Source organism: Coregonus clupeaformis, chromosome 10 (genome assembly GCF_020615455.1).
Source record: "Coregonus clupeaformis isolate EN_2021a chromosome 10, ASM2061545v1, whole genome shotgun sequence".
NCBI lineage: Eukaryota > Metazoa > Chordata > Actinopteri > Salmoniformes > Salmonidae > Coregonus > Coregonus clupeaformis.
The window spans coordinates 10,157,799-10,180,011 of NC_059201.1; the positions used below are offsets into that span (position 1 = coordinate 10,157,799).

A 22,213-nucleotide genomic window follows, 5' to 3' on the forward strand; every position below is an offset into this window, starting at 1 on the left:
CACAGAAGACCCCTGTCCTGCTGGCTTCACTGGATGCTGAGAAGGCGTTCGACAGGATGGAGTGGAGCTTTCTGTTCTCAGTCTTAGAGAAGTTCAACATGGGCCCAAACTTTATTAAATGGATCAAATCACTATACTCTCATCCAAATGCCATGGTGACTACTAACGGACTGAACTCTGACAGATTCCCCTTGGGACGGGGCACAAGACAAGGGTGCTCGCTGTCCCCCTGCTCTACTTGTTGGGGGCGGAGCCTCTGGCAGAGTTGATAAGGAGCAATCCAAGTATTATGGGTGTTCCTGCAGGCGGCCTGCAGCACAAGATTTCGCTTTACGCGGATGATGTCTTGCTCTACATATCCAACCCTGAGAAATCCCTTCCTCCCATCTTAGATACAATTGCTCAGTATGGCACCTTTTCAGGTTATAAGATTAATTTTAACAAATCCACTGTCTGCCCTCTCAATATTATACTCACCAGTTCTATGAAGACACTATGCCCATTCCAATGGAAGCCACAGGGGTTTCAATACCTTGGGATATTCATAACACCAGATCTGAATAGGCTTTTCAAAGAGAATTATCTTCCACTCCTGGATCAAATCAAGAACAACCTCCAAACCTGGATCTCCTTCCCAATTAGCTTAGTAGGAAGAATTAATGTAATCCGTATGAACATCCTCCCTAGACTGAACTATTTATTTCAGATGCTCCCATGCTATCTCCCAGCTTCCTTTTTCAAAACAATTAACCAAAGCATCACCAAATTTATATGGGGCAATAAAAAACCTAGGATCAAGCTTTCCACTCTATCGAAACCTGAATCTAAGGGTGGTCTTGCCCTTCCCTCCCTTCAATTGTACTACTGGTCTTCCCAAATCCGCAACATGCTAACATGGATCACAAACAGACAAGAGTCAACGTGGAGCCAGATAGAAGCCCAATCTTGTGGTTCATTGCCACTAAGCTCAACTATATTCATTGATAACTTTAGTGAAGTGGGCAACATAGCCAAAACATTTGTGATTTACAGTACCCTACGAGCGTGGAGGGACTGTAAGAAATACTTGGGCATCTCCTCCCAAATATGTTCTCACTCGCCTATAGTAGGCAACCCAGACTTGCCAAAAGCCCTGAGAGATGCCAACTTTAATCTTTGGCATACTCTAGGAATCAGGACCTTTTCAGACCTATTTCATCAGAAGACCACTACACTGAAATCCTTTCAAGAGCTCTGCAATGAATTCAATGTGCCAAGATCCCATTTTTTTTAAATATCTACAAATTAGACATGTCATCTCCTCATTTACTTCCAAGAGGAGGTTTAGAACTCAGTTGAATGAAGTTGAAACCCTTCTTGTCACAGCACAATCCATTAAAGGCAAAATATCCTATATCTATAGACTCCTTTCTGAGAAAGGAGGATCCTCCTTTACTCCTTTGAAAATAATATGGGAAAAGGACCTTGGTCTGACTATCAGTGACGAGTTATGGGCGGAGGTTTGCGACAGGGTATACTGCTCCTCTACTAATGTAAAAATGAAAGAATCTAATTACAAATTTTTGTACAAATTTTATTACACTCCCCTGAGACTCCATAAAATGAAAACAGACATTTCTCCTAATTGTAATAGATGTACCTCTGAAAGTGGAACCTATATGCATGTATTTTGGAGCTGCAGAGAGATTGCCAGATTTTGGCAATCTATACATACTGCTGCACAGAAAATACTAGATGTACAGTTTGATATGACCCCGTGTCTCTATCTTCTTAATGCCCAGCAGGACTTTGTTCTTGATCCTGACAGAGAAAATTTGCTCAAGACCATTACATACTTTGCTAAGAAATGTATTCTTCTATTGTGGGCCTCTAATACTTCCCCTACATTTAAAATGTGGATTGACCAGATTGTTGACTTTCTCCCCCTTGAAAAGCTCACTTATGACCTCCATAAGAGACAGCCCAAGTTTGATAGACTCTGGTCTCCACTACTCAACTATATTTCAAATTGGACAGAGTGAATGGGGGAATCAGGGAGATGGGCAGATGCGTGTTGTGTAAGGTGCTGTAAAACCTAAAAACTAATTATTGGCTCGTCATCTCAGCTAGGGCTGGAAATAGCTAATAAGAACCTTGATAGTGCTGCTGCAAGTTCTATAATTTAAATTTTGTTATAATTATTATTTGTGTGTGTATGTATGTATGTATATTGTGATGTCACGAGAGGCTGTGTCCTGGAGGGACGTTACATCCCCCTGAGGTGGCTGCAAACCCAGACAGCTATGGCTCCATCTGCTGGTATGGTCGGGAACTCCACCCCTCTATGGCCAATCTTCCCACGCAGCTGAAACAAATGAGGAGCTGATGAGCTGAAGGTTTGGGAAGGAAAGAGACACAGTCTCCAACCTGGGCTCTCTGGAGGACAAGAGTGCTGCACGTCCACTTCCATGAGGAATATAAGGATTTGGAGATACTTACCTTTGGGAAATACTCACCTTTGGATATATGCACCTGTGGAAATACGTGAGAGACATTTGGAAGGACTTTTTGCTGGGTTGGCCACTAGCTGCAACGTGGACTACAGTAAGGCTGGGGAAAAGTTATCTGAGCGAGTGAGAATTATGATTCTGGATGTGGAAGAGACATCCCTGAACTGTTAACCCTTAAGGAGCCACAAGAGAACAGAATTTTGTTATATTTTCGTTAATTTCCCAAGACCTATAATAAAATCCTTGTTTTGTTTGAACCTTGTCTCCTTGCACTACTTGAGCAATCCCGCTGAAAGCTGTGTAGCCTCTCGTGACGTCACAGATGGTGGAGAATACGGGCACGCTCAAGCGTTAATAGTGCATGTCAGAGGAGGATACCGAAGGTTTGATCACCCAGTTTTCCAAGTTGGCCGTAGGCTCCCCGCCGACTGAAATGGAGGACATATTGAAAGCCCTTGTTGCTGGCCAGCAAGCCCAGATGCAAGCAAGCGTGGCTCTCTTGGAGGAGCAAAAGAAAGCCAACCTTCTGAAGGCAGAGGAATTGCAGTTGCAGAGACAGAGGGTGGTCCAAAATACCCGCCCAATAAAGGCAAGTGACTTTATATCTAAGATGGGAGCTACCGATGACATTGAGGCATACCTGCATGCATTTGAGGCCACGGCCACTAGGGAAGCCTGGCCCAAGCAACAGTGGGTTGGTCTGTTAGCCCCCTTTCTAACCGGGGAATCGCTGAATGCTGTCCGGGACCTGGGCCCTGACCAGGTTACTGACTATGATGCCCTGAAGTCTGAGATCCTCAGCAGATATGGACTCACAAAGTTTGGTATGGCCCAGCGCTTTCACGGCTGGACCTTCCAACCAGACCAACCTCCTCGGGCGCAGATGCATGAACTTGTCCGAATCGCAAGGAAATGGCTGGATCCGCAGAGGAATACAGCAGCGGCGGTGGTGGAGGCCGTTGTGGTGGATCGTTACCTACGCGCCCTGCCTTATGAGGCAAAAACGGTTCATCAGTCAACAGGCCTTGACCACGGCTGATCTGACCGTGGAAGCTGTGGAAAAGTACCAGGCCACAGCGGAGATGCTGAATGCTTCCCGAAAAGACCCCAGGAGTGCGGCCCCACCACAAATGGGAAGAACCCGTCCAAAGGACCCCAAGGTCTCGAACCCAGCCACGTCAGGACTTATCCCGGCTCCAGGGGGAGCCAGAAACCAGGCGGGTCCAAGAAGAGTACACCAGGAGGGGAAACTTCGACAGTGTTACCGGTGTGGGGAGATGGGACATATCTCCTGGCAGTGTGGGAAACCAGCCGATGAACCTATGCCCACTGCGAGTCCTCCAGCTCAGCACCCACACACTGTTTTGCCTCGCTCTTGGGAGTCGTAGATGGCGGCCCAGATCGACCCCCCCCACCTGCCCGGTAACTGTGAATCACCATGATGTGGAGGCCTTACTGGATTCTGGTAGCCGGGCCACCCTGGTGCGTAAGGATTTGGTGGGCCCAACGTGTCTGACCCCGGGGAAAGTCCTCCCCAGTTTCCTGTGTCCATGGGGACACCAGAGAATACCCCATTACTGAACTTACAATGACCAGCACACGGGGAACCATACACACGACGGCGGGGGTGGTTGATTCCCTCCCCGTCCCTGTCCTAATTGGACGAGACTGCCCAGCCTTTTACCCACTCTGGAGAGAGTCTCAGGAGAGGATAACCCGAGTACCTCGGAAACGGAGAGGCAAGACTCATCCTGGGAAGGCTCCGGTGCAATCCTCCGAGTTACTCACTCCCGCCCGGGCTCTGATAGGGATGGCAGGTGCCCAGACCGACACAGAGACGGAGCTACAGAATCTGGACAAAGAACTGTCTGGTCTGAAGGGGACCGCTGAGAGGTATCGTTTGTTAAAGCAACAGTTAGACATGAAGACAGAAGAGTTAGATATCCTCCAGGCTAAACTCCAACAGAGCTCCTTCCATAAGCAACAGGAGGAGCTGGAGAGGCTGCGCAGGACCATCGAGGAGTGTGAGGAGACCCTGCGCAGTAGTAAGGAGGTCAGAAGAAGGCAGAGGAGAAGTACAAGGTGTTGGAGAACAAGATGAAGAATGCGGAGGCAGAGAGAGAGAAGGAACTGAAAGCTGCTCAACAGAAGCTAAACTCTGCTAAAACCAAGGCTGATGCGTTCAGTAAGAAACTCAAGGAGAGACAACAGGAGGCTGAGTCCCTGGTCCTAGAGGTGGAGGAGTTGAAGAGAGAGCAGGCTGGCAAGCACCACGGCAATGCGGACGCCCTCTCCCGGCGTGATGCCTTCTTCGCTGCCTTTACCCCGACGAGGACGTCGGTCCCGAGGAGGGGATGTGTGATGTCACGAGAGGCTGTGTCCTGGAGGGACGTTACATCCCCCTGAGGTGGCTGCAAACCCAGACAGCTATGGCTCCATCTGCTGGTATGGTCGGGAACTCCACCCCCTCTATGGCCAATCTTCCCACGCAGCTGAAACAAATGAGGAGCTGATGAGCTGAAGGTTTGGGAAGGAAAGAGACACAGTCTCCAACCTGGGCTCTCTGGAGGACAAGAGTGCTGCACGTCCACTTCCATGAGGAATATAAGGATTTGGAGATACTTACCTTTGGGAAATACTCACCTTTGGATATATGCACCTGTGGAAATACGTGAGAGACATTTGGAAGGACTTTTTGCTGGGTTGGCCACTAGCTGCAACGTGGACTACAGTAAGGCTGGGGAAAAGTTATCTGAGCGAGTGAGAATTATGATTCTGGATGTGGAAGAGACATCCCTGAACTGTTAACCCTTAAGGAGCCACAAGAGAACAGAATTTTGTTATATTTTCGTTAATTTCCCAAGACCTATAATAAAATCCTTGTTTTGTTTGAACCTTGTCTCCTTGCACTACTTGAGCAATCCCGCTGAAAGCTGTGTAGCCTCTCGTGACGTCACAATATATATGTATGTGTATATATATATACATATATAAAACAATTTTTTTATTATTATTATAAAAAAAATAAAAAATAAAATTCACATCTGTGAATGTGGAATGTGTTTGGTTGGTTGATTGAAAACTTAATAAAACTTTAAATTGAAAAAAATAATAATTAAGAAATACCCTTGAATGAGTAGGTGTGTCCAAACCTTTGACTGGTAGTGTATACCTCGTACACCTGCACATTGATCTTGTACTCTCTGTATATAGCTCCATTCTTGTATATTTTATTTATCTTGTGTTACAACTACACCAGTTGTTTTTGGCGCATATGACATATAACCTTTCATTTGAATATATATATTTGAAGTCGGAAGATTACATACACTTAGGTTGGAGTCATTAAAAGTCATTTTTCAACACACACACACACACACACACATACAGTGGCTTGCAGAAGTATTCACCCCGCTTGGCATTTTTCCTATTTTGTTGCCTTACAACCTGGAATTAAAATGTATTTTTGGGGGGTTTGTATCATTTGATTTACACAACATGCCTACCACTTTGAAGATGCAATTTTTTTGTATTGTGAAACAAACAAGAAATAAGACAAAAAAACAGAACTTGAGCGTGCATAACTATTCACCCCCCCAAAGTCAATACTTTGTAGAGCCACCTTTTGCAGCAATTACAGCTGCAAGTCTCTTGGTGATTGACTCTATAAGCTTGGCACATTTAGCCACTGGGATTTTTGCCCGTTCTTCAAGGTAAAACAGCTCCAGCTCCTTCAAGTTGGATGGGTTCCGCTGGTGTACAGCAATCTTTAAGTCATACCACAGATTCTCAATTGGATTGAGGTCTGGGCTTTGACTAGGCCATTCCAAAACATGTAAATGTTTCCCCTTAAACCACTCGAGTGTTGCTTTAGCAGTATGCTTAGCGTCATTGTCCTGCTGGAAGGTGAACCTCCGTCCCAGTCTCAAATCTCTTGAAGACTGAAACCGGTTTCCCTCAAGAATTTCCCTGTATTTTTAGGCCGTCCATCATTCCTTCAATTCTGACCAGTTTCCAAGTCCCTGCCGATGGAAAAAATATCCCCACGGCATGATGCTGCCACCATCATGCTTCACTGTGGGGATGGTGTTCTCGGGGTGATGAGAGGTGTTGGGTTTGCGCCAGACATAGCGTTTTCCTTGATGGCCAAAAAGCTCAATTTTAGCCTCATCTGACCAGAGTACCTTCTTCCATATGTTTGGGGTGTCTCCCACATGGCTTTTGGTGAACACCAAACGTGTTTGCTTCTTTTTTTATTTAAGCAATGGCTTTTTTCTGGCCACTCTTCCGTAAAGCCCAGCTCTGTGGAGTGTACGGCTTAAAGTGGTCATATGGGCAGATACTCCAATCTCCGCTGTGGAGCTTTGCAGCACCTTCAGGGTTATCTTTGGTCTCTTTGTTGCCTCTCTGATTAATGCCCTCCTTGCCTGGTCTGTGAGTTTTCGTGGGCGGCCCTCTCTTGGCAGGTTTGTTGTGGTGCCATATTCTTTCCATTTTAAAATAATGGATTTAATGGTGCTCTGTGGGCTGTTCAAAGTTTCAGATTTTTTTTTTATAACCCAACCCTGATCTGTATTTTGTCTTATTTAGGGGCTTCATAGCAAGTGGGGTGAATGCATATGCACGCACCAGTTATTTTTTTCTTGTGTATGTCCATTACATGAAATCCAAATAAAAATAAATTTAAATTACAGGTTGTAATGCAACAAAATAGAAAAAACGCCAAGTGGGACTGTGTGTGAATGTATATGTAACACGAGAAAATCACGTTTTCAACTGCACTGCCGCTTTAACACATTATAATAACCAAATGTAGCCCGTTTAATAGCTGAATATGGAGAGAAGGCATGCCAATCTATAGGACCCTGCATGACCCTAATGCATTTAAGAACTATACAATGTCCTGGCCTGTAGAAATTCTGTTCTGGACAGTAGAGTTTTGACAATTTGGGCCAGTGAAAAACAAAGTTGGTGTTGGACCCTGCTGATGCACACTGTTTTATGGACTCCAGCAGAGAGCCCGGAAGCGACGGAACAGCGATAGATCTGAAGACTGCTACCACTCTGATGGAGACTACCCTGAGCAAGAATACAGGGAGGAGCCAGGGGAGGAGAAGGAGAGCAAGACTATCATGCTCCGGGGCCTGTCTCTTCACGTCACAGAGGGAGATGTAAGTTCTTCTTTCTCTGCTGTAGACCCACCACCTGTCTGTCATGTGGTTTGGTTGGCTGCCATTTTCTCTGCAAAGAAGAGGGGGCAAAAATGTTTGGCTAATTTCTGCGAAGAGTAGGTTATACAGTGACACTAAAGGAGACATTAGTAACTATGTATAATGTCAAGTGAAACATGTTCCAGAACTTAGGGCTACGTATTTAATGTCTGTCCTTCTCTTGCCTTACAGATCCGAGCTGCCCTGGACCAGCTGGAGGGACCCCAGCCAATAGATGTCCGTCTAATGAAAAAGAGGACAGGTGAGACCCAGGCGTACCACGCAGTCCCTCCTTTCTCCCACACTATATTTGATTACAGGGCCAATCTGCTTCAATTGACTTCAGTTTTGCCATAGCAACATAAAAATCTGAAATCGTTAAGAATGAATGTCGAGCGAAGAAACAATATTTTATATTCTGTTAAGATGTGGAGCGAAAAGGTAAGTAAGAAAGGGCATCAGCCAGCCAAGCTGTTTCAAATGAGAGAAAAAAACATCATAGAGGCACACTGTATGTATGGTCCAGTGTCATCCTGCATTATTTCTTGCTATGGCAAAACCCAAAAGGAAGGGCCCACTGTTTGCCATACTGAGCCCTGAAGCAGTTTGTGACAGTTTGAATGTTGTGCTCATGGACTCTGACTAACACTCCTCCCGTCTATATTTGAATGCTGTCTCTAGGTATAAGCCGAGGTTTCGTCTTCGTGGAGTTTTATCACTTGCAAGATGCTACCCGATGGATGGAGACCAATCAGGTTTCTTCACAATCGCCAAGTCTAGTTTTTTTTTTACCTTGGGGCTCTGAAAAAAGACAACTAAATGGCAACCAAAGTGATATGAATAAGAACTGAGGTTTTGAAGCAAATTTGGATTTAAGTTGGAGAATACAATATTGGAATCTGAATATGGTATCCAGAAAGACTGCATGGTTTTACAGGTTTATTTAGCCTTTCACTGATCCTACTCAGACCCCCCCCATATTTTCAGGGTGTAAGACTTAAGATTTTAAGACCTTCAATGTAAATAGAAATTTAGCCATGTAGCCTAATTTAACGGAAACTTAACTTAAAACACTTGATTTTCAAACCAACTTTGAGATGATAGTACCTTTCAATCTGGTTTGTAAGAGTTTTCTGATTTAAAAAGAAATGGCTGAAGGCCATCGGGGGGACAAATAGTGCATTTTTACTCTTTATAGCCCATTGGCCTCCACATTTTTTCTTTTGAGTTCATTGATTTATGCTGTGCTTTTTAGCAAATAAATGTTCATCCAATGTCTGTTGTGGGAAGCTTATCCCTGGTTCTAGGAAAGCTGATCAAAAATATCGCTCATGTTAATATTATACACACTGCTCCGGCTCAGTCTGGATGCTCGGGTCCCAAACACCTTAAGAATCCTCTGTACACAAGCTCACATACACATCCTTCCGTCTGTCTTCGACACAAACGCCAACCGGGGGTCCCATTCCCCTTCCCTGCCTGCCAGCACTGCTTGTTCTTTGGTTGCAGCTAGAGTGAGACCTGTGCCAGCCAGGAAGCTTGAAATTACCAACATTTTCAACCCCCTCTTGCAGAAACTGCTGTTCATCCAAGGCAAGAGTGTGGCCATGCACTACAGCATCCCCCGGCACAAGTTTGAAGACTGGCTCTGCAACACTGTAAGTTTCTGCTGTGGCTTGTCTACATGTCCAACTCTGCTGCCCACACTATATTTATCTTCCACTCCTATCTGAAATGCTTTAGTGACAACGTTAGGCCCTCAATTGTTAGTTACCTTACAGTCCAGAATGAGCTCCTGCCAAATGAGTTTGAGCACGTCGTTAGGTGTAGGGATCCCTGATTTCATTAGTTGCCAGGGTGAGCGTTTGGCTCAGGTAAGTACCGTATGCTGCACCGCTGTTAGTTTGCTATTCATCTGAGGCAGCAGTGTCCTGGACAAAAGTAGCTGTATTATCAATAAAAATTATGTGACCGGTTGCTTGCAGTGCGGCCTGTACAATTTCCGGAGGAGGCTGAAGTGCTTCAGGTGTGGAGCAGCTAAAGCTGGTAAGTAGTTCCTGAACCAGGAAGCCACTGCCTGCACCCATCTGGATGGCCTGAGACAATGTTCAGGCAAGGGGGGCTGCGCACAGGAGCAGTACAGAATACTGATATATCTATACGTTAGAAATGCCAACCCTACTATCACGTCTGTCATCATGGCCCCATAAACACTGACCAATCATATTCCTTAGTATTGTGAGCAAATCAGATTTAGCTGAAAACGTACGTGAGAATTGACGTGCGGAATAGCGAGGATGTCAAATCCCTGTGGAGCAGAAACATTTTTCTAACTCATGTCCTGGACTCTGTCGTGGGTACTGAGGGTGAGGCGACGCTAATGCCCTGCTCTCATTCTGTCTGCCTCTCTCAACAGAGTGTGAGACCAACAACACCACTGGAGTCACAGAGATCCAGCAGTGTGGAGACTACTACGGCGACAGTGAGTACTTCTCTCCACAGACACACACCCATGATGTCCTGTCAGATGTTATTGGGAGGGGGTTTGTGGAGAGCCAGTGAGAATTTATACTGTGTGTGTGCGCTTGTCCTCTCCAGCAATCATCCTGAGGAACATAGCCCCTCTGACCACGGTGGAGGGCATCCTGACAGCCCTGGCCCCCTACGCCAACCTGTCACCCAGCAACATCCGTCTCATCAAGGACAAACAGACGGGCCAGAACAGAGGCTTCACCTTTGTACAGCTCTCCTCCCCTCTGGTACGCCAGCCTTTAAGCAGATGTCTCCACATATACATATGATATGGTCTTTGATTTGAGTTTCTCTACAGAACATCCTCTAACTTCATTGATGTCCCTTTTGATTGTGAATGGCCATATTGCTTGACTGGTGCTTCTCCTCTTTGGCTTGTTTTAGTGGAATCTGTATAAATGTTTCTAAGTGCTTTGTTTTTTTTCTGCATCACAGGAGGCGTCTCAGCTCCTAACCATCCTACAAGGACTACAGCCTCCTCTCAAGCTGGATGGGAAGACCATCGGTGTGGACTATGCCAAGAGTGCCAGGAAGTGAGTGTCCTGTCACAGGGATGTCAGTGGTTTTCAGTGAATGATGTCCTCAGAGGACATTGAGATGGCAGCGTCTCCCTAATCTCTACTCTACTCTCGTCAGGGATCTCTTGCTCCCAGACGGTAACCGGATCAGTGCCTTCTCTGTGGCCAGCACAGCCATCGCTGCTGCCCAGTGGTCCTCCAGCCAGGTAACACACACACACCTCTCACATTCAGCTGTGATGTTTTGTTTTGCCACACACACACACTAAGAAGCAGTGTATTCCTTCCTAGCCTCAGCAGGTTGCTGAAGGACATCTGTCAGAGTACAGCTACCTAGAGGAGGGCTACGCTCCCTACACACAGGTATGATGATCAGAGGGATGGTTATCCCCGTCTGGAAATCCCTGGGATGTATTGCAGATGCTCCAGTGTATGACGTGTGACTGACTGTTCCTTTCTGTGTTGCTAGGACTACCAAGCCTACTACCAGCAGGCAGCAGGAGACCCTTCCCAGGGGAACGGAATACTGGGAGGTATGAGGCAACATACAGTCTGCAATTCATTCCGTGTCGATGCCTTTAATAGCGTTCTGATTTGAGGAGGATCAGCTGCTGTCTGTTTCCAAAAGAGGTGTTGCTAATAGCATGTAATGAAGCCTGGGTGTCTTCTATTCACAGCGGCTCCAGGTGTCCCAGCGGCTACAGGAGTGGTGATCTCACAGGGTGCACGGGTCTACCAACCCAACCTAATCAGTCACACTGCCACACAAGTAAGTCCTATGTATTTCACATATGAGCCTGTCACTACACACACAGGCTTATTTACTGCACTACTCACAGTATGCTCGCTGTAAAGATTCCCACAATTACCAATTGTGTCTTTGCAGGTGCTGCAATTGGCCCAGCAAACGGAAGCCAAACAGACCGGAATTCACTCGGCAGCTGCAACCATGACAGCGCCGGTTTCCACAGCAACAGCCCCAGCGACACTTTCTGGACTGGCCACTGACACAGGTAAGAGCCTCACTCACCTGTCTGACTGACTGACATTGCAGGTTCCAGTGCAGAATGGAAAACAATAGAAACTTAGTGGAATGCTTTCAGATTTAAAATGTTCTACTCTGTTCAAGCCAAGTGTTTGACTCTTTTAATATTCCATACTCTGTCTTCATCCACAGCTGTACCTGACACCTCCACCTACCAGTATGACGAATCCTCTGGCTTCTACTTCGACCCTCAGACCGGCCTCTACTACGACCCAAATACCCATGTTAGTACCCACACACCAGTCAGTGTCTTCTGTTGCTGTTCTGAATTGTTCCACAATGCTGTCGGAGTTGTGAAGACGTGGTCTGTGGATGTATGTGTTTTGACAGTTGTAGTTTCTCCTCTCCTCCAGTACTACTACAACTCCCAGACACAGCAGTACCTCTACTGGGACAGTGAGAAGCAGACGTACATCCCTGCCTCAGCCGCCGACCAAACTGAGCAGACTGCGAACGCAGCAGCAGCTAGCAACGAGGCTAAGGAATCCAAGGAGAGGAAACAAGACAAGCCCAAGAGCAAGACAGCTCAGCAGGTAGGCAGAGGAGACGGAGATCACCTCGGATATCAAGACAGTATAACTTTAGATTTGCGATAATTGTGTGTAGTTTGTTCAAGTTTCAACTGTTTGTCCCAGAGAGGGCAATTGGTTTTGCAGCAGAGGAGCACACGTGACTTAACACACATCATATCCACATGGATTACAGTGATCCAGCTGAATACCGTGGTTGGTGTGTCTGACTGAGTTGTTCTGGTTGGCCTTTCAGATTGCTAAGGACATGGAGCGATGGGCGAAGAGTCTGAACAAGCAGAAGGAGAACTTTAAGACCAGCTTCCAGCCCGTCAGCCAGGAGGAGAGGAAGGAGGCAGCGGCCGCCGACGCAGGCTTCACACTATTCGAGAAGAAGGTAGCCATTTTAAGTCTATCCATGATAGCTTGAATCCTTTAGAAAACCCATCCAGGAAAACTTAAGATTGACTTGACGGCAGATTGACGATGTGGACTGAATAGTGTTATGGTGTGACTTTGCAGCAGGCTGGAAGCTTGGAAATGCTGATGTCAGAAGCTGTTCAGTGCCCTGAGGAGAAGGCCCCAACCAACTCAGCGAAGGTAAGATACTGATAGTAGACTCAAATGTATGAGCTGTAATTTTAGAGGACATCTTCCAGTCTGGGAAGGTAGCTACTTACCATCTGGTTGTGTCCTTCTCCAGGTTGGTCTGGTGGCAGCCTACAGTGGAGACAGTGACCCAGAGGAGGGGGGTGCAGCAGAGCCGGAGCGTAGTGGTGGTGAGCAGGACCAGCTGACAGACTGGAAGAAGATGGCCTGCCTGCTGTGTAGGAGACAGTTCCCCAATAAGGATGGCCTGGTGCGCCACCAGCAGCTCTCAGACCTCCACAAGGTACTTATCACAGACTCCAAGGAAGGACTCCACGATAGTCCACTCACTCAACTGTTATGAAAATCTAATATGGGAAAGGAAGAGCTTGATACAGTATGTGTGAATAAAGTGGAAAGGTCTTTAACTTATTTTTCTTCTTATCCCAGCAAAACCTGGAGGTCCACCGCAGATCTAAGCTGAGTGAGGCTGAGCTGGAGGAGCAGGAGAGGAGAGAGACAGAGGTAACGGCTCAGACATAGAGACTACGCTGGTCTAACTGTTTTAGTTGGGGTTCAGTTAATAGAAACCCTGTTATTAGGTTTGTTTCTACATTCTCTCTCTCTCTCTCTCTCTCTCTCGCGCTCTCTCGCTCTCTCGCTCTATGAACAGATGAAGTACAGGGACCGGGCTGCAGAGAGGAGAGAGAAATACGGCATCCCTGAACCCCCAGCACCCAAGAAGAAGAATTTCACCGCACAGCCGGCACCAGTCATGTAAGTGCTAGTGTTAAGCCGTGCTCATACTTGTTAAGCCTTGTTCACATTGGCAGTTTAAAGTGACTCAAATCCATTGTTATTTTGCATATCTTATTCGAATCTGTTCTTTTTCCTGCAGTCTGAACAGCCAAAAAGTACATATTCCAAGCCATATTTCAAACCACCTTCATAGGTGGTTTGAAATCAGATACAAATCTGATTCCTGGCCATGTGACTTGTCTGAACGGTCAGATCTGATTTATTTGCCCTCAAGTGGTTTCTAAACAGTTATTTTGAATGTTTTTGCTTGCTACCTACTCTGACAGTTTGACAAGAACCATGTGAATGTGCTAAACAGCTAGCTAGTTGACTGCTGTGGCTAGCCAAAAAGGACTCGTTTTGAAGGTTGGTTCATCTTATCCTTTGAGGCGTGAAGTGTTCTTCCACTATGATTTTGAACAATCAAAGGAACTGGGAAACTTCCATGGCAGGTATTGTCACCTTAGCGTGCTACTTAACTTCTGAGTGATAGGAAGCATGAGCACTGCAACCAATCAGCCTATACCATTGCACACACACCCGTCGTTACTATGACAACTAGCGTAGCCATGTCAGCAAATGACTGCTGTCTGAACACACACATCTGATTTGGTTACTTGTAACTTGCTGTTTGGACAGTCAATATTCCAAAACGGATTTGAAAAACAAAACTGTTTTGAGCATTAAGGCCTGCAGTGTGAACAAGGCATACTTTGACTCAATAACCTACAGTGATGTTCTGTGAAATTTGATTTGGGTAATAAGGATTGTCGTGTCATTTCCCCCTGCTCCTCTGCAGTAACTATGAACAACCCACCAAGGACGGGCTGAACAGTGACAACATAGGGAACAAGATGCTGCAGGCCATGGGATGGCAGGAGGGCAGAGGTCTGGGCCGCAACCAGCAGGGCATCACTGCACCTATTGAGGTGAATCTCGTCCAGTTATACCTGTAATAGTGCTGCTTTAACCCAAAAGCTAAACATAATGAAACTGTTAAGATATCTTTCATATACAACAAGTCTGTAAAAATGCAGAGACGTGGTAGTGGTAACACTCCCCGGCACGTCACATATACAACTTCCCACCGGAGACCAGGGTTCAATCCCTGGGCGCACCCTTACCACTGTTTCTTCCACTTTCCTTTCTCTCCACCTCGTTTCCTTACTGTGTGTGAGTGAGAGAGAGAGGTGTGTGAACAGTAACCTGGGGAAGGTGTTCTGTAGTATTATAAATGTAAGAGTTCTAAACTTACTTAATAATCAAAATGTCTTGAGTAAATGCCAAATTGGATTTATACCAAAACATCGCACGACCGATCATATTTACACCCTGATAGATAAACATGTCCACCAAAATAATACCAACATGTACGCTTGCTTTATCGACTTCCAAAAAGCATTTGATTCTATTTGGCATACAGGACTGTTCTACAAAATTATTGAAAGTGGTGTAGGGGGTAAAACATATGACATAATTAATTCAATGTATGCTGGCAATACCTGCAGCATCAAAATTGGCAAGAAAATAACACATTTCTTTAACCAGAGGCGGGGCCTTCGCCAGGGTTGCAATCTGAGCCCTGTACTCTTCAATATTTACATAAACGAATTGGCCACTATTCTAGAACAATCCTCAGCCCCTGATGTTAGTCTCCACAATTCAGTGGTTAAATGCCTGCTTTTCGCAGATGACCTGTGCCTGCTGTCACCCACAGCACATGGCCTACAGCAGAGCCTGGACCTGCTAGAGCAGTACTGCCAGACCTGGGCCCTGGCAGTAAACCCCAAAAAGACTAATGATTTTCCAGAGAAGATCCAGATCTCAGGGAATTAGACTAAAGTTCTCAATTGGTACAAAATACACTGCTCAAAAAAATTAAGGGAATACTTAAACAACACAATGTAACTCCAAGTCAATCACACTTCTGTGAAATCAAACTGTCCACTTAGGACGCAACACTGATTGACAATACATTTCACATGCTGTTGTGCAAATGGAATAGACAACAGGTGGAAATTATAGGCAATTAGCAAGACACCCCCAATAAAGAAGTGGTTCTGCAGGTGGTGACCACAGACCACTTCTCAGTTCCTATGCTTCCTGGCTGTTGTTTTGGTCACTTTTGAATGCTGGCAGTGCTTTCACTCTAGTGGTAGCATGAGACGGAGTCTACAACCCACACAAGTGGCTCATCCAGGATGGCACATCAATGCGAGCTGTGGCAAGAAGGTTTGCTGTGTCTGTCAGCGTAGTGTCCAGAGCATGGAGGCGCTACCAGGAGACAGGCCAGTACATCAGGAGACGTGGAGGAGGCCGTAGGAGGGCAACAACCCAGCAGCAGGACTGCTACCTCCGCCTTTGTGCAAGGAGGAGCACTGCCAGAGCCCTGCAAAATTACCTCCAGCAGGCCACAAATGTGCATGTGTCTGCTCAAACGGTCAGAAACAGACTCCATGAGGGTGGTATGAGGGCCCGACGTCCACAGGTGGGGGTTGTGCTTACAGCCCAACACCGTGCAGGACGTTTGGCATTTGCCAGAGAACACCAAGATTGGCAAATTCGCCACTGGCGCCCTGTGCTCTTCACAGATGAAAGCAGGTTCACGCTGAGCACATGTGACAGACGTGACAGTCTGGAGACGCCGTGGAGAACGTTCTGCTGCCTGCAACATCCTCCAGCATGACCGGTTTGGCGGTGGGTCAGTCATGGTGTGGGGTGGCATTTCTTTGGGGGGCCGCACAGCCCTCCATGTGCTCGCCAGAGGTAGCCTGACTGCCATTAGGTACCGAGATGAGATCCTCAGACCCCTTGTGATACCATATTCTGGTGCGGTTGGCCCTGGGTTCCTCCTAATGCAAGACAATGCTAGACCTCATGTGGCTGGAGTGTGTCAGCAGTTCCTGCAAGAGGAAGGCATTGATGCTATGGACTGGCCCGCCCGTTCCCCAGACCTGAATCCAATTGAGCACATCTGGGACATCATGTCTCGCTCCATCCACCAACGCCGTTGCACCACAGACTGTCCAGGAGTTGGCTGATGCTTTAGTCCAGGTCTGGGAGGAGATCCCCTCAGGAGACCATCCGCCACCTCATCAGGACAATGCCCAGGGCGTTGTAGGGAGGTCATACAGGCACGTGGAGGCCACACACACTACTGAGCCTCATTTTGACTTGTTTTAAGGACATTACATCAAAGTTGGATCAGCCTGTAGTGTGGTTTTCCACTTTAATTTTGAGGGTGACTCCAAATCCAGACCTCCATGGGTTGATACATTTGATTTCCATTGATAATTTTTGTGTGATTTTGTTGTCAGCACATTCAACTATGTAAAGAAAAAAGTATTTAATAAGATTATTTCATTCATTCAGATCTAGGATGTGTTGTTTAAGTGTTCCCTTTTTTTTTTTTTGAGCAGTGTATATAGAGTACTGCATACACTACAATTACTTAGGTTTAAAAATAAGCGGAACTGGACACCTTAATGATGCAGTGAATGAACTGAGAGAGAAAGCACACAGGGCATTCTACGCCATTAAAAACAAAAACAAATTCTAATTGAAATACCTATCAAAATGTGCCTAAAACTAATTGAATGTGTCATTGAACCAATTGCACTTTATGGCGTCGAGGTGTGGGGTCCACTTGCAAAACAAGATTTCACCCAATGGGACAAACGCCCCATTGAAACCCTGCATGCAGAGTTCTGTAAGATTCTCTTACATGTCCAGAGGAAAACTACAAACAATGCATGCAGGGCAGAATTAGGCCAATATCCACAAACAGTAAAAACTCAAAAAATAGCAATTAAGTTTTGGAAACATCTAAAATACAGTGACCCCCTCTCATATCATTACCAAGCCCTGCCTTTGCTGAGCAAAGACAATAGTCCCCTCATCCAGCTGGTCCTGGTGCTGAGTTCACAAACCTGCTCTACTAACACACTGAAGGACCAGAACATCCAATCAGAATAAACCAAATTACAACACAGTCAAAACAAAACTACATTGCTTATTGGGAAACACAAGCACAAAGCAAAATGCAGTGCTATCTCGCCCTAAATCGACAGTACACCGTGGCAAACTATTTGACCATGGTTACTGATCAAAACATTAGAAAAACTTTGACAAAGTACAGGCTCAGTGAGCACAGCCTTGCCATTGAGAAGGGTATAAAACCTGGCTCCCTGTAGAGGAAAGGCTGTGCAACCACAGCAGAACCCGAGACAGAGCTGCATTTCCTGACAAAATGTCAATTAGAGAGTGTCATTTCCCCAAATGTGAACATTTTTCAAGGTTTCAAAGACCTCTCTGATGAGGATAGGCTACCTGTCCTGTTGGGGAGGATGCAGAGAGCTGTGGGTTGGCAGCACACTACATTGCTGCCTGCCATAAGATGAGGGACCGTGTCTGACAGACCAACCAACCTGCACATGTCCTCTATGCTTATTGTTATTGTTCAATGTATGGTTATTTTGACCCTTGGTTACTGTTGTCCCGTTGACAATATTGATTATTATTAATTATGTTCATATTGTAAATCTCCAAAGTAAGCTTTGGCAAGATGTACATTGTTACGTCACGCCAATAAAGCAAATTGAGTGAGAGAGAATATATATTCCAGTATCGTATTGCTTTACTGATCTCAGGCCTGCTGTCATCTCCCTACAGGCTCAGCTGAGGGCGAAGGGAGCTAGTCTGGGAACCAAAGGCAGCAGCTACGGCCTGTCTGCCTCCGACACCTACAAAGACGCTGTCCGCAAAGCCATGTTTGCCCGCTTCACTGAAATGGAGTGATTTGCCCTATCTACCTGCCTCTCAAGAACAGCCCTATCCTTCTGGTCCTAGGTTCCCTTCCTTTATGTGTGGGGCCATCACCATCATCCATGGGCATCCTAACATCCTTCCCTACAGTCATCCAATCGAAGACACCTTGAGATGAGCTGAAGGGATTGTAATGGCGGCATGGAGAAGATGATACACTCAATAAGGGGATTGGAGGGAGTTTACTGTACTCATTAGTCTACCAGGGAATAGAGGTCTAGAGAAAGGACTGGTCTTTATTAGAGAAAGTGTAAAACGATGAATTATGTAACTTATGATTTGTATATGTGTATGTGTATATATGTATGTGTATATATGTGTGTATATATATATATATATATATATGCACAGTACATTATTTCCTTCTGTAAGAATGAAGATAGACATGCTTTTCTCCCTCTTTTGCTGTGGCGATAGTATTTTGGCGGCATGTTTAAATTATTGTACAGTCTGTATGATATGCATTCTCATTTTGTACAGAAAATATTAAATGAGATTTATCACTCAATTCGTGTGGAACATTGGTTGTAAGTGATGAGCATAGCTCCCCAGGTATTTTGCACTTACAGTGCTGTGAAAAAGTATTTGCCCCCTTTCTAATTTTCTCTACTTTTGCATATTTGTGATACTGAATGTTATCAGATCTTCAACCAAAACCTAATATTAGATAAAGGGAACATAAGTGAACAAATAACACAATTACATATTTATTTCATAAACAAAGTTATGCAACTCCCAATTCCCCTGTGTGGAAAAAGTAATTGCCCCCTTACACTCAATAACAGGTTGTGCCACCTTTAGCTGCAATGACTCCAACCAAATGCTTCCTGTAGTTGTTGATCAGTCTCTCACGTCGCTGTGGAGGAATTTTGGCCCACTCTTCCATGCAGAACTGCTTTAACTCAGTGACGTGTGGGTTTTCAAGAATGAACTGCTCGTTTCAAGTCCTGCCACAACCTCTCAATTGGGATTAGGTCTGGACTTTGACTAGGCCATTCCAAAACTTCCAATTTGTTGCTTTTTAGCAATTTTCATGTAGACTTGATTGTGTGTTTTGGATCATTGTCTTGCTGCATGACCCAGCTGCGCTTCAGCTTCAGCTCACAGACGGATGGTCTGACATTCTCCTGTAGAATTCTCTGATACAGAGCCGAATTCATGGTTCCTTCTATTGAAACCCACACGTCACTGAGTTAAAGCAGTTCTGCATGGAAGAGTGGGCCACAATTCCTCCACAGCGAAGTGAGAGACTGATCAACAACTGCATGAAGCATTTGGTTGGAGTCATTGCAGCTAAAGGTGGCTCAACCAGTTATTGAGTGTAAGGGGGCAATTACTTTTTCACACAGGGGAATTGGGTGTTGCATAACTTTGTTTATGAAATAAAAATGTAATTGTTGTGTTATTTGTTCACTTATGTTCCCTTTATCTAATATTAGGTTTTGGTTGAAGATCTGATAACATTCAGAATCACAAATATGCAAAAGTAGAGAAAATTAGAAAGGGGGCAAATACTTTTTCACAGCACTGTATATAGTGCAGTACAGTGCAATGACTGTAAGTCGCTCTGGATAGGTCTCTGCTAAATTACCAAAATGTAAATGTACAGAAGATGTTCAACTTTGTATCCTTAACATTTATGAGTTCAATACAAGGTTAATTAACTTGGATAAAATGCAGTCTAGAGTCACATACCAAACCTGGCTGCTCGACCAGTCAGAACGGAGACAAAACAATGAGGAACTCCGGAATACGTTTAAAGTGTGTGGGCTCAGCACTCTGAATACAACCCTCTAGGGTCACATTTCCCCTGAAGCAGGGCCCCTTCATTTGATTTAAACCTAAAATAGTTATTCAAATGCAGTCCACCCCAACCTCCCTGTCTTCCTCTCCTCTTACCACATGCATGGCCATTCTACCAGACTCAAGCTAGAGGGTACTGAACTACCTGATACCAATTTTCCATCAGGACCTCCCTGGTGTCTCACTACCAGATGTCATTCCTCTCCTCCCTGGTGCCTCACTACCAGGTAATGTCATTCCTCTTCTCCCTGGTGTCTCACTACCAGGTAATGTAGTTCCTCTCCTCCCTGGTGCCTCACTACCAGGTAATGTAGTTCCTCTCCTCCCTGGTGTCTCACTACCAGGTAATGTAGTTCCTCTCCTCCCTGGTGTCTCACTACCAGATGTCATTCCTCTTCTCCCTGGTGCCTCACTACCAGGTAATGCCATTCCACTCCATGGGGCTTTTTAGCAGCCTGGGGGAGCTCATTTACTAGGGTTAGCATTGTTGAAAGGATTCATTTTATGAAAGCCCCTTTTACTCTTCTGGATCTGACTAGATACAGTTATTTGCCTTTGTTCTTGATATCAATTGCTGTCCAATGGACTGGCTAGTGTGGTGCTGTAGTTTGGGTCTGGTTCCAAAGACTATAATGAGGTCCCATTCTGCACACAGCTGGGACAAGAGCAGTGACAAGTAGTAATTGTTTTGCTCGAAAGCAACATTGATGAACAATTACTAACTGTTGTCTATGGAAATTCTAGTTCTGACAGTCAGAATCAGGGTCTACAGTGCCGTGAAAAAGTATTTGCCCCCTTTCTAATTTTCTCTAATTTTCTCTACTTTTGCTTTTTTTATATACTGAATTATCAGATCTTCAGCCAAAACCTAATATTAAATAAAGGGAACCTGAGTGAACAAATAACACAGTTATGTACTTATTTCATTTCATAAACAAAGTTATGCAACACACAATGCCCCTGTGTGAAAAAGTAATTGCCCCCTCAATAACTGGTTGTGCCACCGTTAGCTGCTATGACTCCAAACAAACGCTTCCTCTAGTTCTTGATCAGTCTCTAACGTCGCTGTGGAAATTACTGTTTAATTTTTGTTGCCATATATACAAAAAAGATTGTGTATTTGAGAGTAGTGGACCAGTCTTCAACAATATGCCATTATATTTCATAAGCACCCTGCCTAAAGTGGCAGAAATGGGAAAAAAAAATCAACCTGTAAATCACTTGAATGTTGATTAGCTACTACATTAATCACCTTAACAAATGTCTTTAAAAATGTTAAACACCATGGTATCAAGTTCAAAAATTACCAACACACCCTATGAGTTATATTATGTAGTTAATTTATTAAGAACATTTGTCATTTTACTCTGAATATGACAAACTGGAGATGGTCGTTCCAACAGGCTTTTACATTATGCTATAACTTATCAAACTGAAACCATAGCCATGTCAAGAAAAGCTAGCCACAGTTTTTGTAAGTTTTTGTTAAGTTTGTTATATTACAGAAAGTTTTTGTTCGGTGGAATGCACATAGATGTCCCTACGTCACACAACAGGATAACTTTTGGATGGCTCAGGTTGGACAGCTGCCTTCACGAAAATACTCATTCTTGAAGTCAGCACACTTGACTTAAACTAGGCACAGTCATCAAGTTACTATGCTTAATTGTCAAAACTCCTGAAAGGTGCACATGCATTTATTTTGATACATGGAATTGTCAGACTTCTGGGTCGACCAAGCCCATGAGCAAAACAATGAGCTGGAGAAAGGTGCAGGGGGAGCCATTGGTCTAACAGAGAACGCCACTGCCTCCCGGAGATGGATGGTAGCAGGAACTGAAAAGGCCAGACTACCGGTTGATTTTGAATCCCAGCTTTTGAATGTAGAGACCCCTTT

The 22,213-nt window shown here is 45.1% G+C and overlaps 1 protein-coding gene across 2 annotated transcripts in view; it reads left to right on the plus strand.

Annotated features, from left to right (window-relative positions):
- The window catches only part of LOC121574885 (RNA-binding protein 5-B), a 28,107-nt gene extending 9,086 nt beyond the window's left edge, over positions 1-19,021 (plus strand). Inside the window, exons 4-25 of one of the 2 annotated variants that reach the window (XM_041887551.2) lie at positions 7,502-7,660; positions 7,892-7,961; positions 8,381-8,454; positions 9,274-9,357; positions 9,685-9,745; positions 10,116-10,181; positions 10,298-10,458; positions 10,667-10,764; positions 10,868-10,955; positions 11,041-11,112; positions 11,219-11,282; positions 11,427-11,518; positions 11,636-11,762; positions 11,927-12,018; positions 12,148-12,327; positions 12,560-12,700; positions 12,826-12,903; positions 13,007-13,195; positions 13,342-13,416; positions 13,565-13,668; positions 14,489-14,618; positions 18,361-19,021. In XM_041887551.2, coding sequence (XP_041743485.2) covers positions 7,502-7,660; positions 7,892-7,961; positions 8,381-8,454; positions 9,274-9,357; positions 9,685-9,745; positions 10,116-10,181; positions 10,298-10,458; positions 10,667-10,764; positions 10,868-10,955; positions 11,041-11,112; positions 11,219-11,282; positions 11,427-11,518; positions 11,636-11,762; positions 11,927-12,018; positions 12,148-12,327; positions 12,560-12,700; positions 12,826-12,903; positions 13,007-13,195; positions 13,342-13,416; positions 13,565-13,668; positions 14,489-14,618; positions 18,361-18,486 — 2,331 coding nt within the window. In that variant the 3' untranslated portion in view covers positions 18,487-19,021. The remainder of the gene's footprint in view (positions 1-7,501; positions 7,661-7,891; positions 7,962-8,380; positions 8,455-9,273; positions 9,358-9,684; positions 9,746-10,115; positions 10,182-10,297; positions 10,459-10,666; positions 10,765-10,867; positions 10,956-11,040; positions 11,113-11,218; positions 11,283-11,426; positions 11,519-11,635; positions 11,763-11,926; positions 12,019-12,147; positions 12,328-12,559; positions 12,701-12,825; positions 12,904-13,006; positions 13,196-13,341; positions 13,417-13,564; positions 13,669-14,488; positions 14,619-18,360) is intronic. The other variant, XM_041887552.2, reaches the window with a different exon arrangement.
- Positions 19,022-22,213: the final 3,192 nt, after the last annotated feature.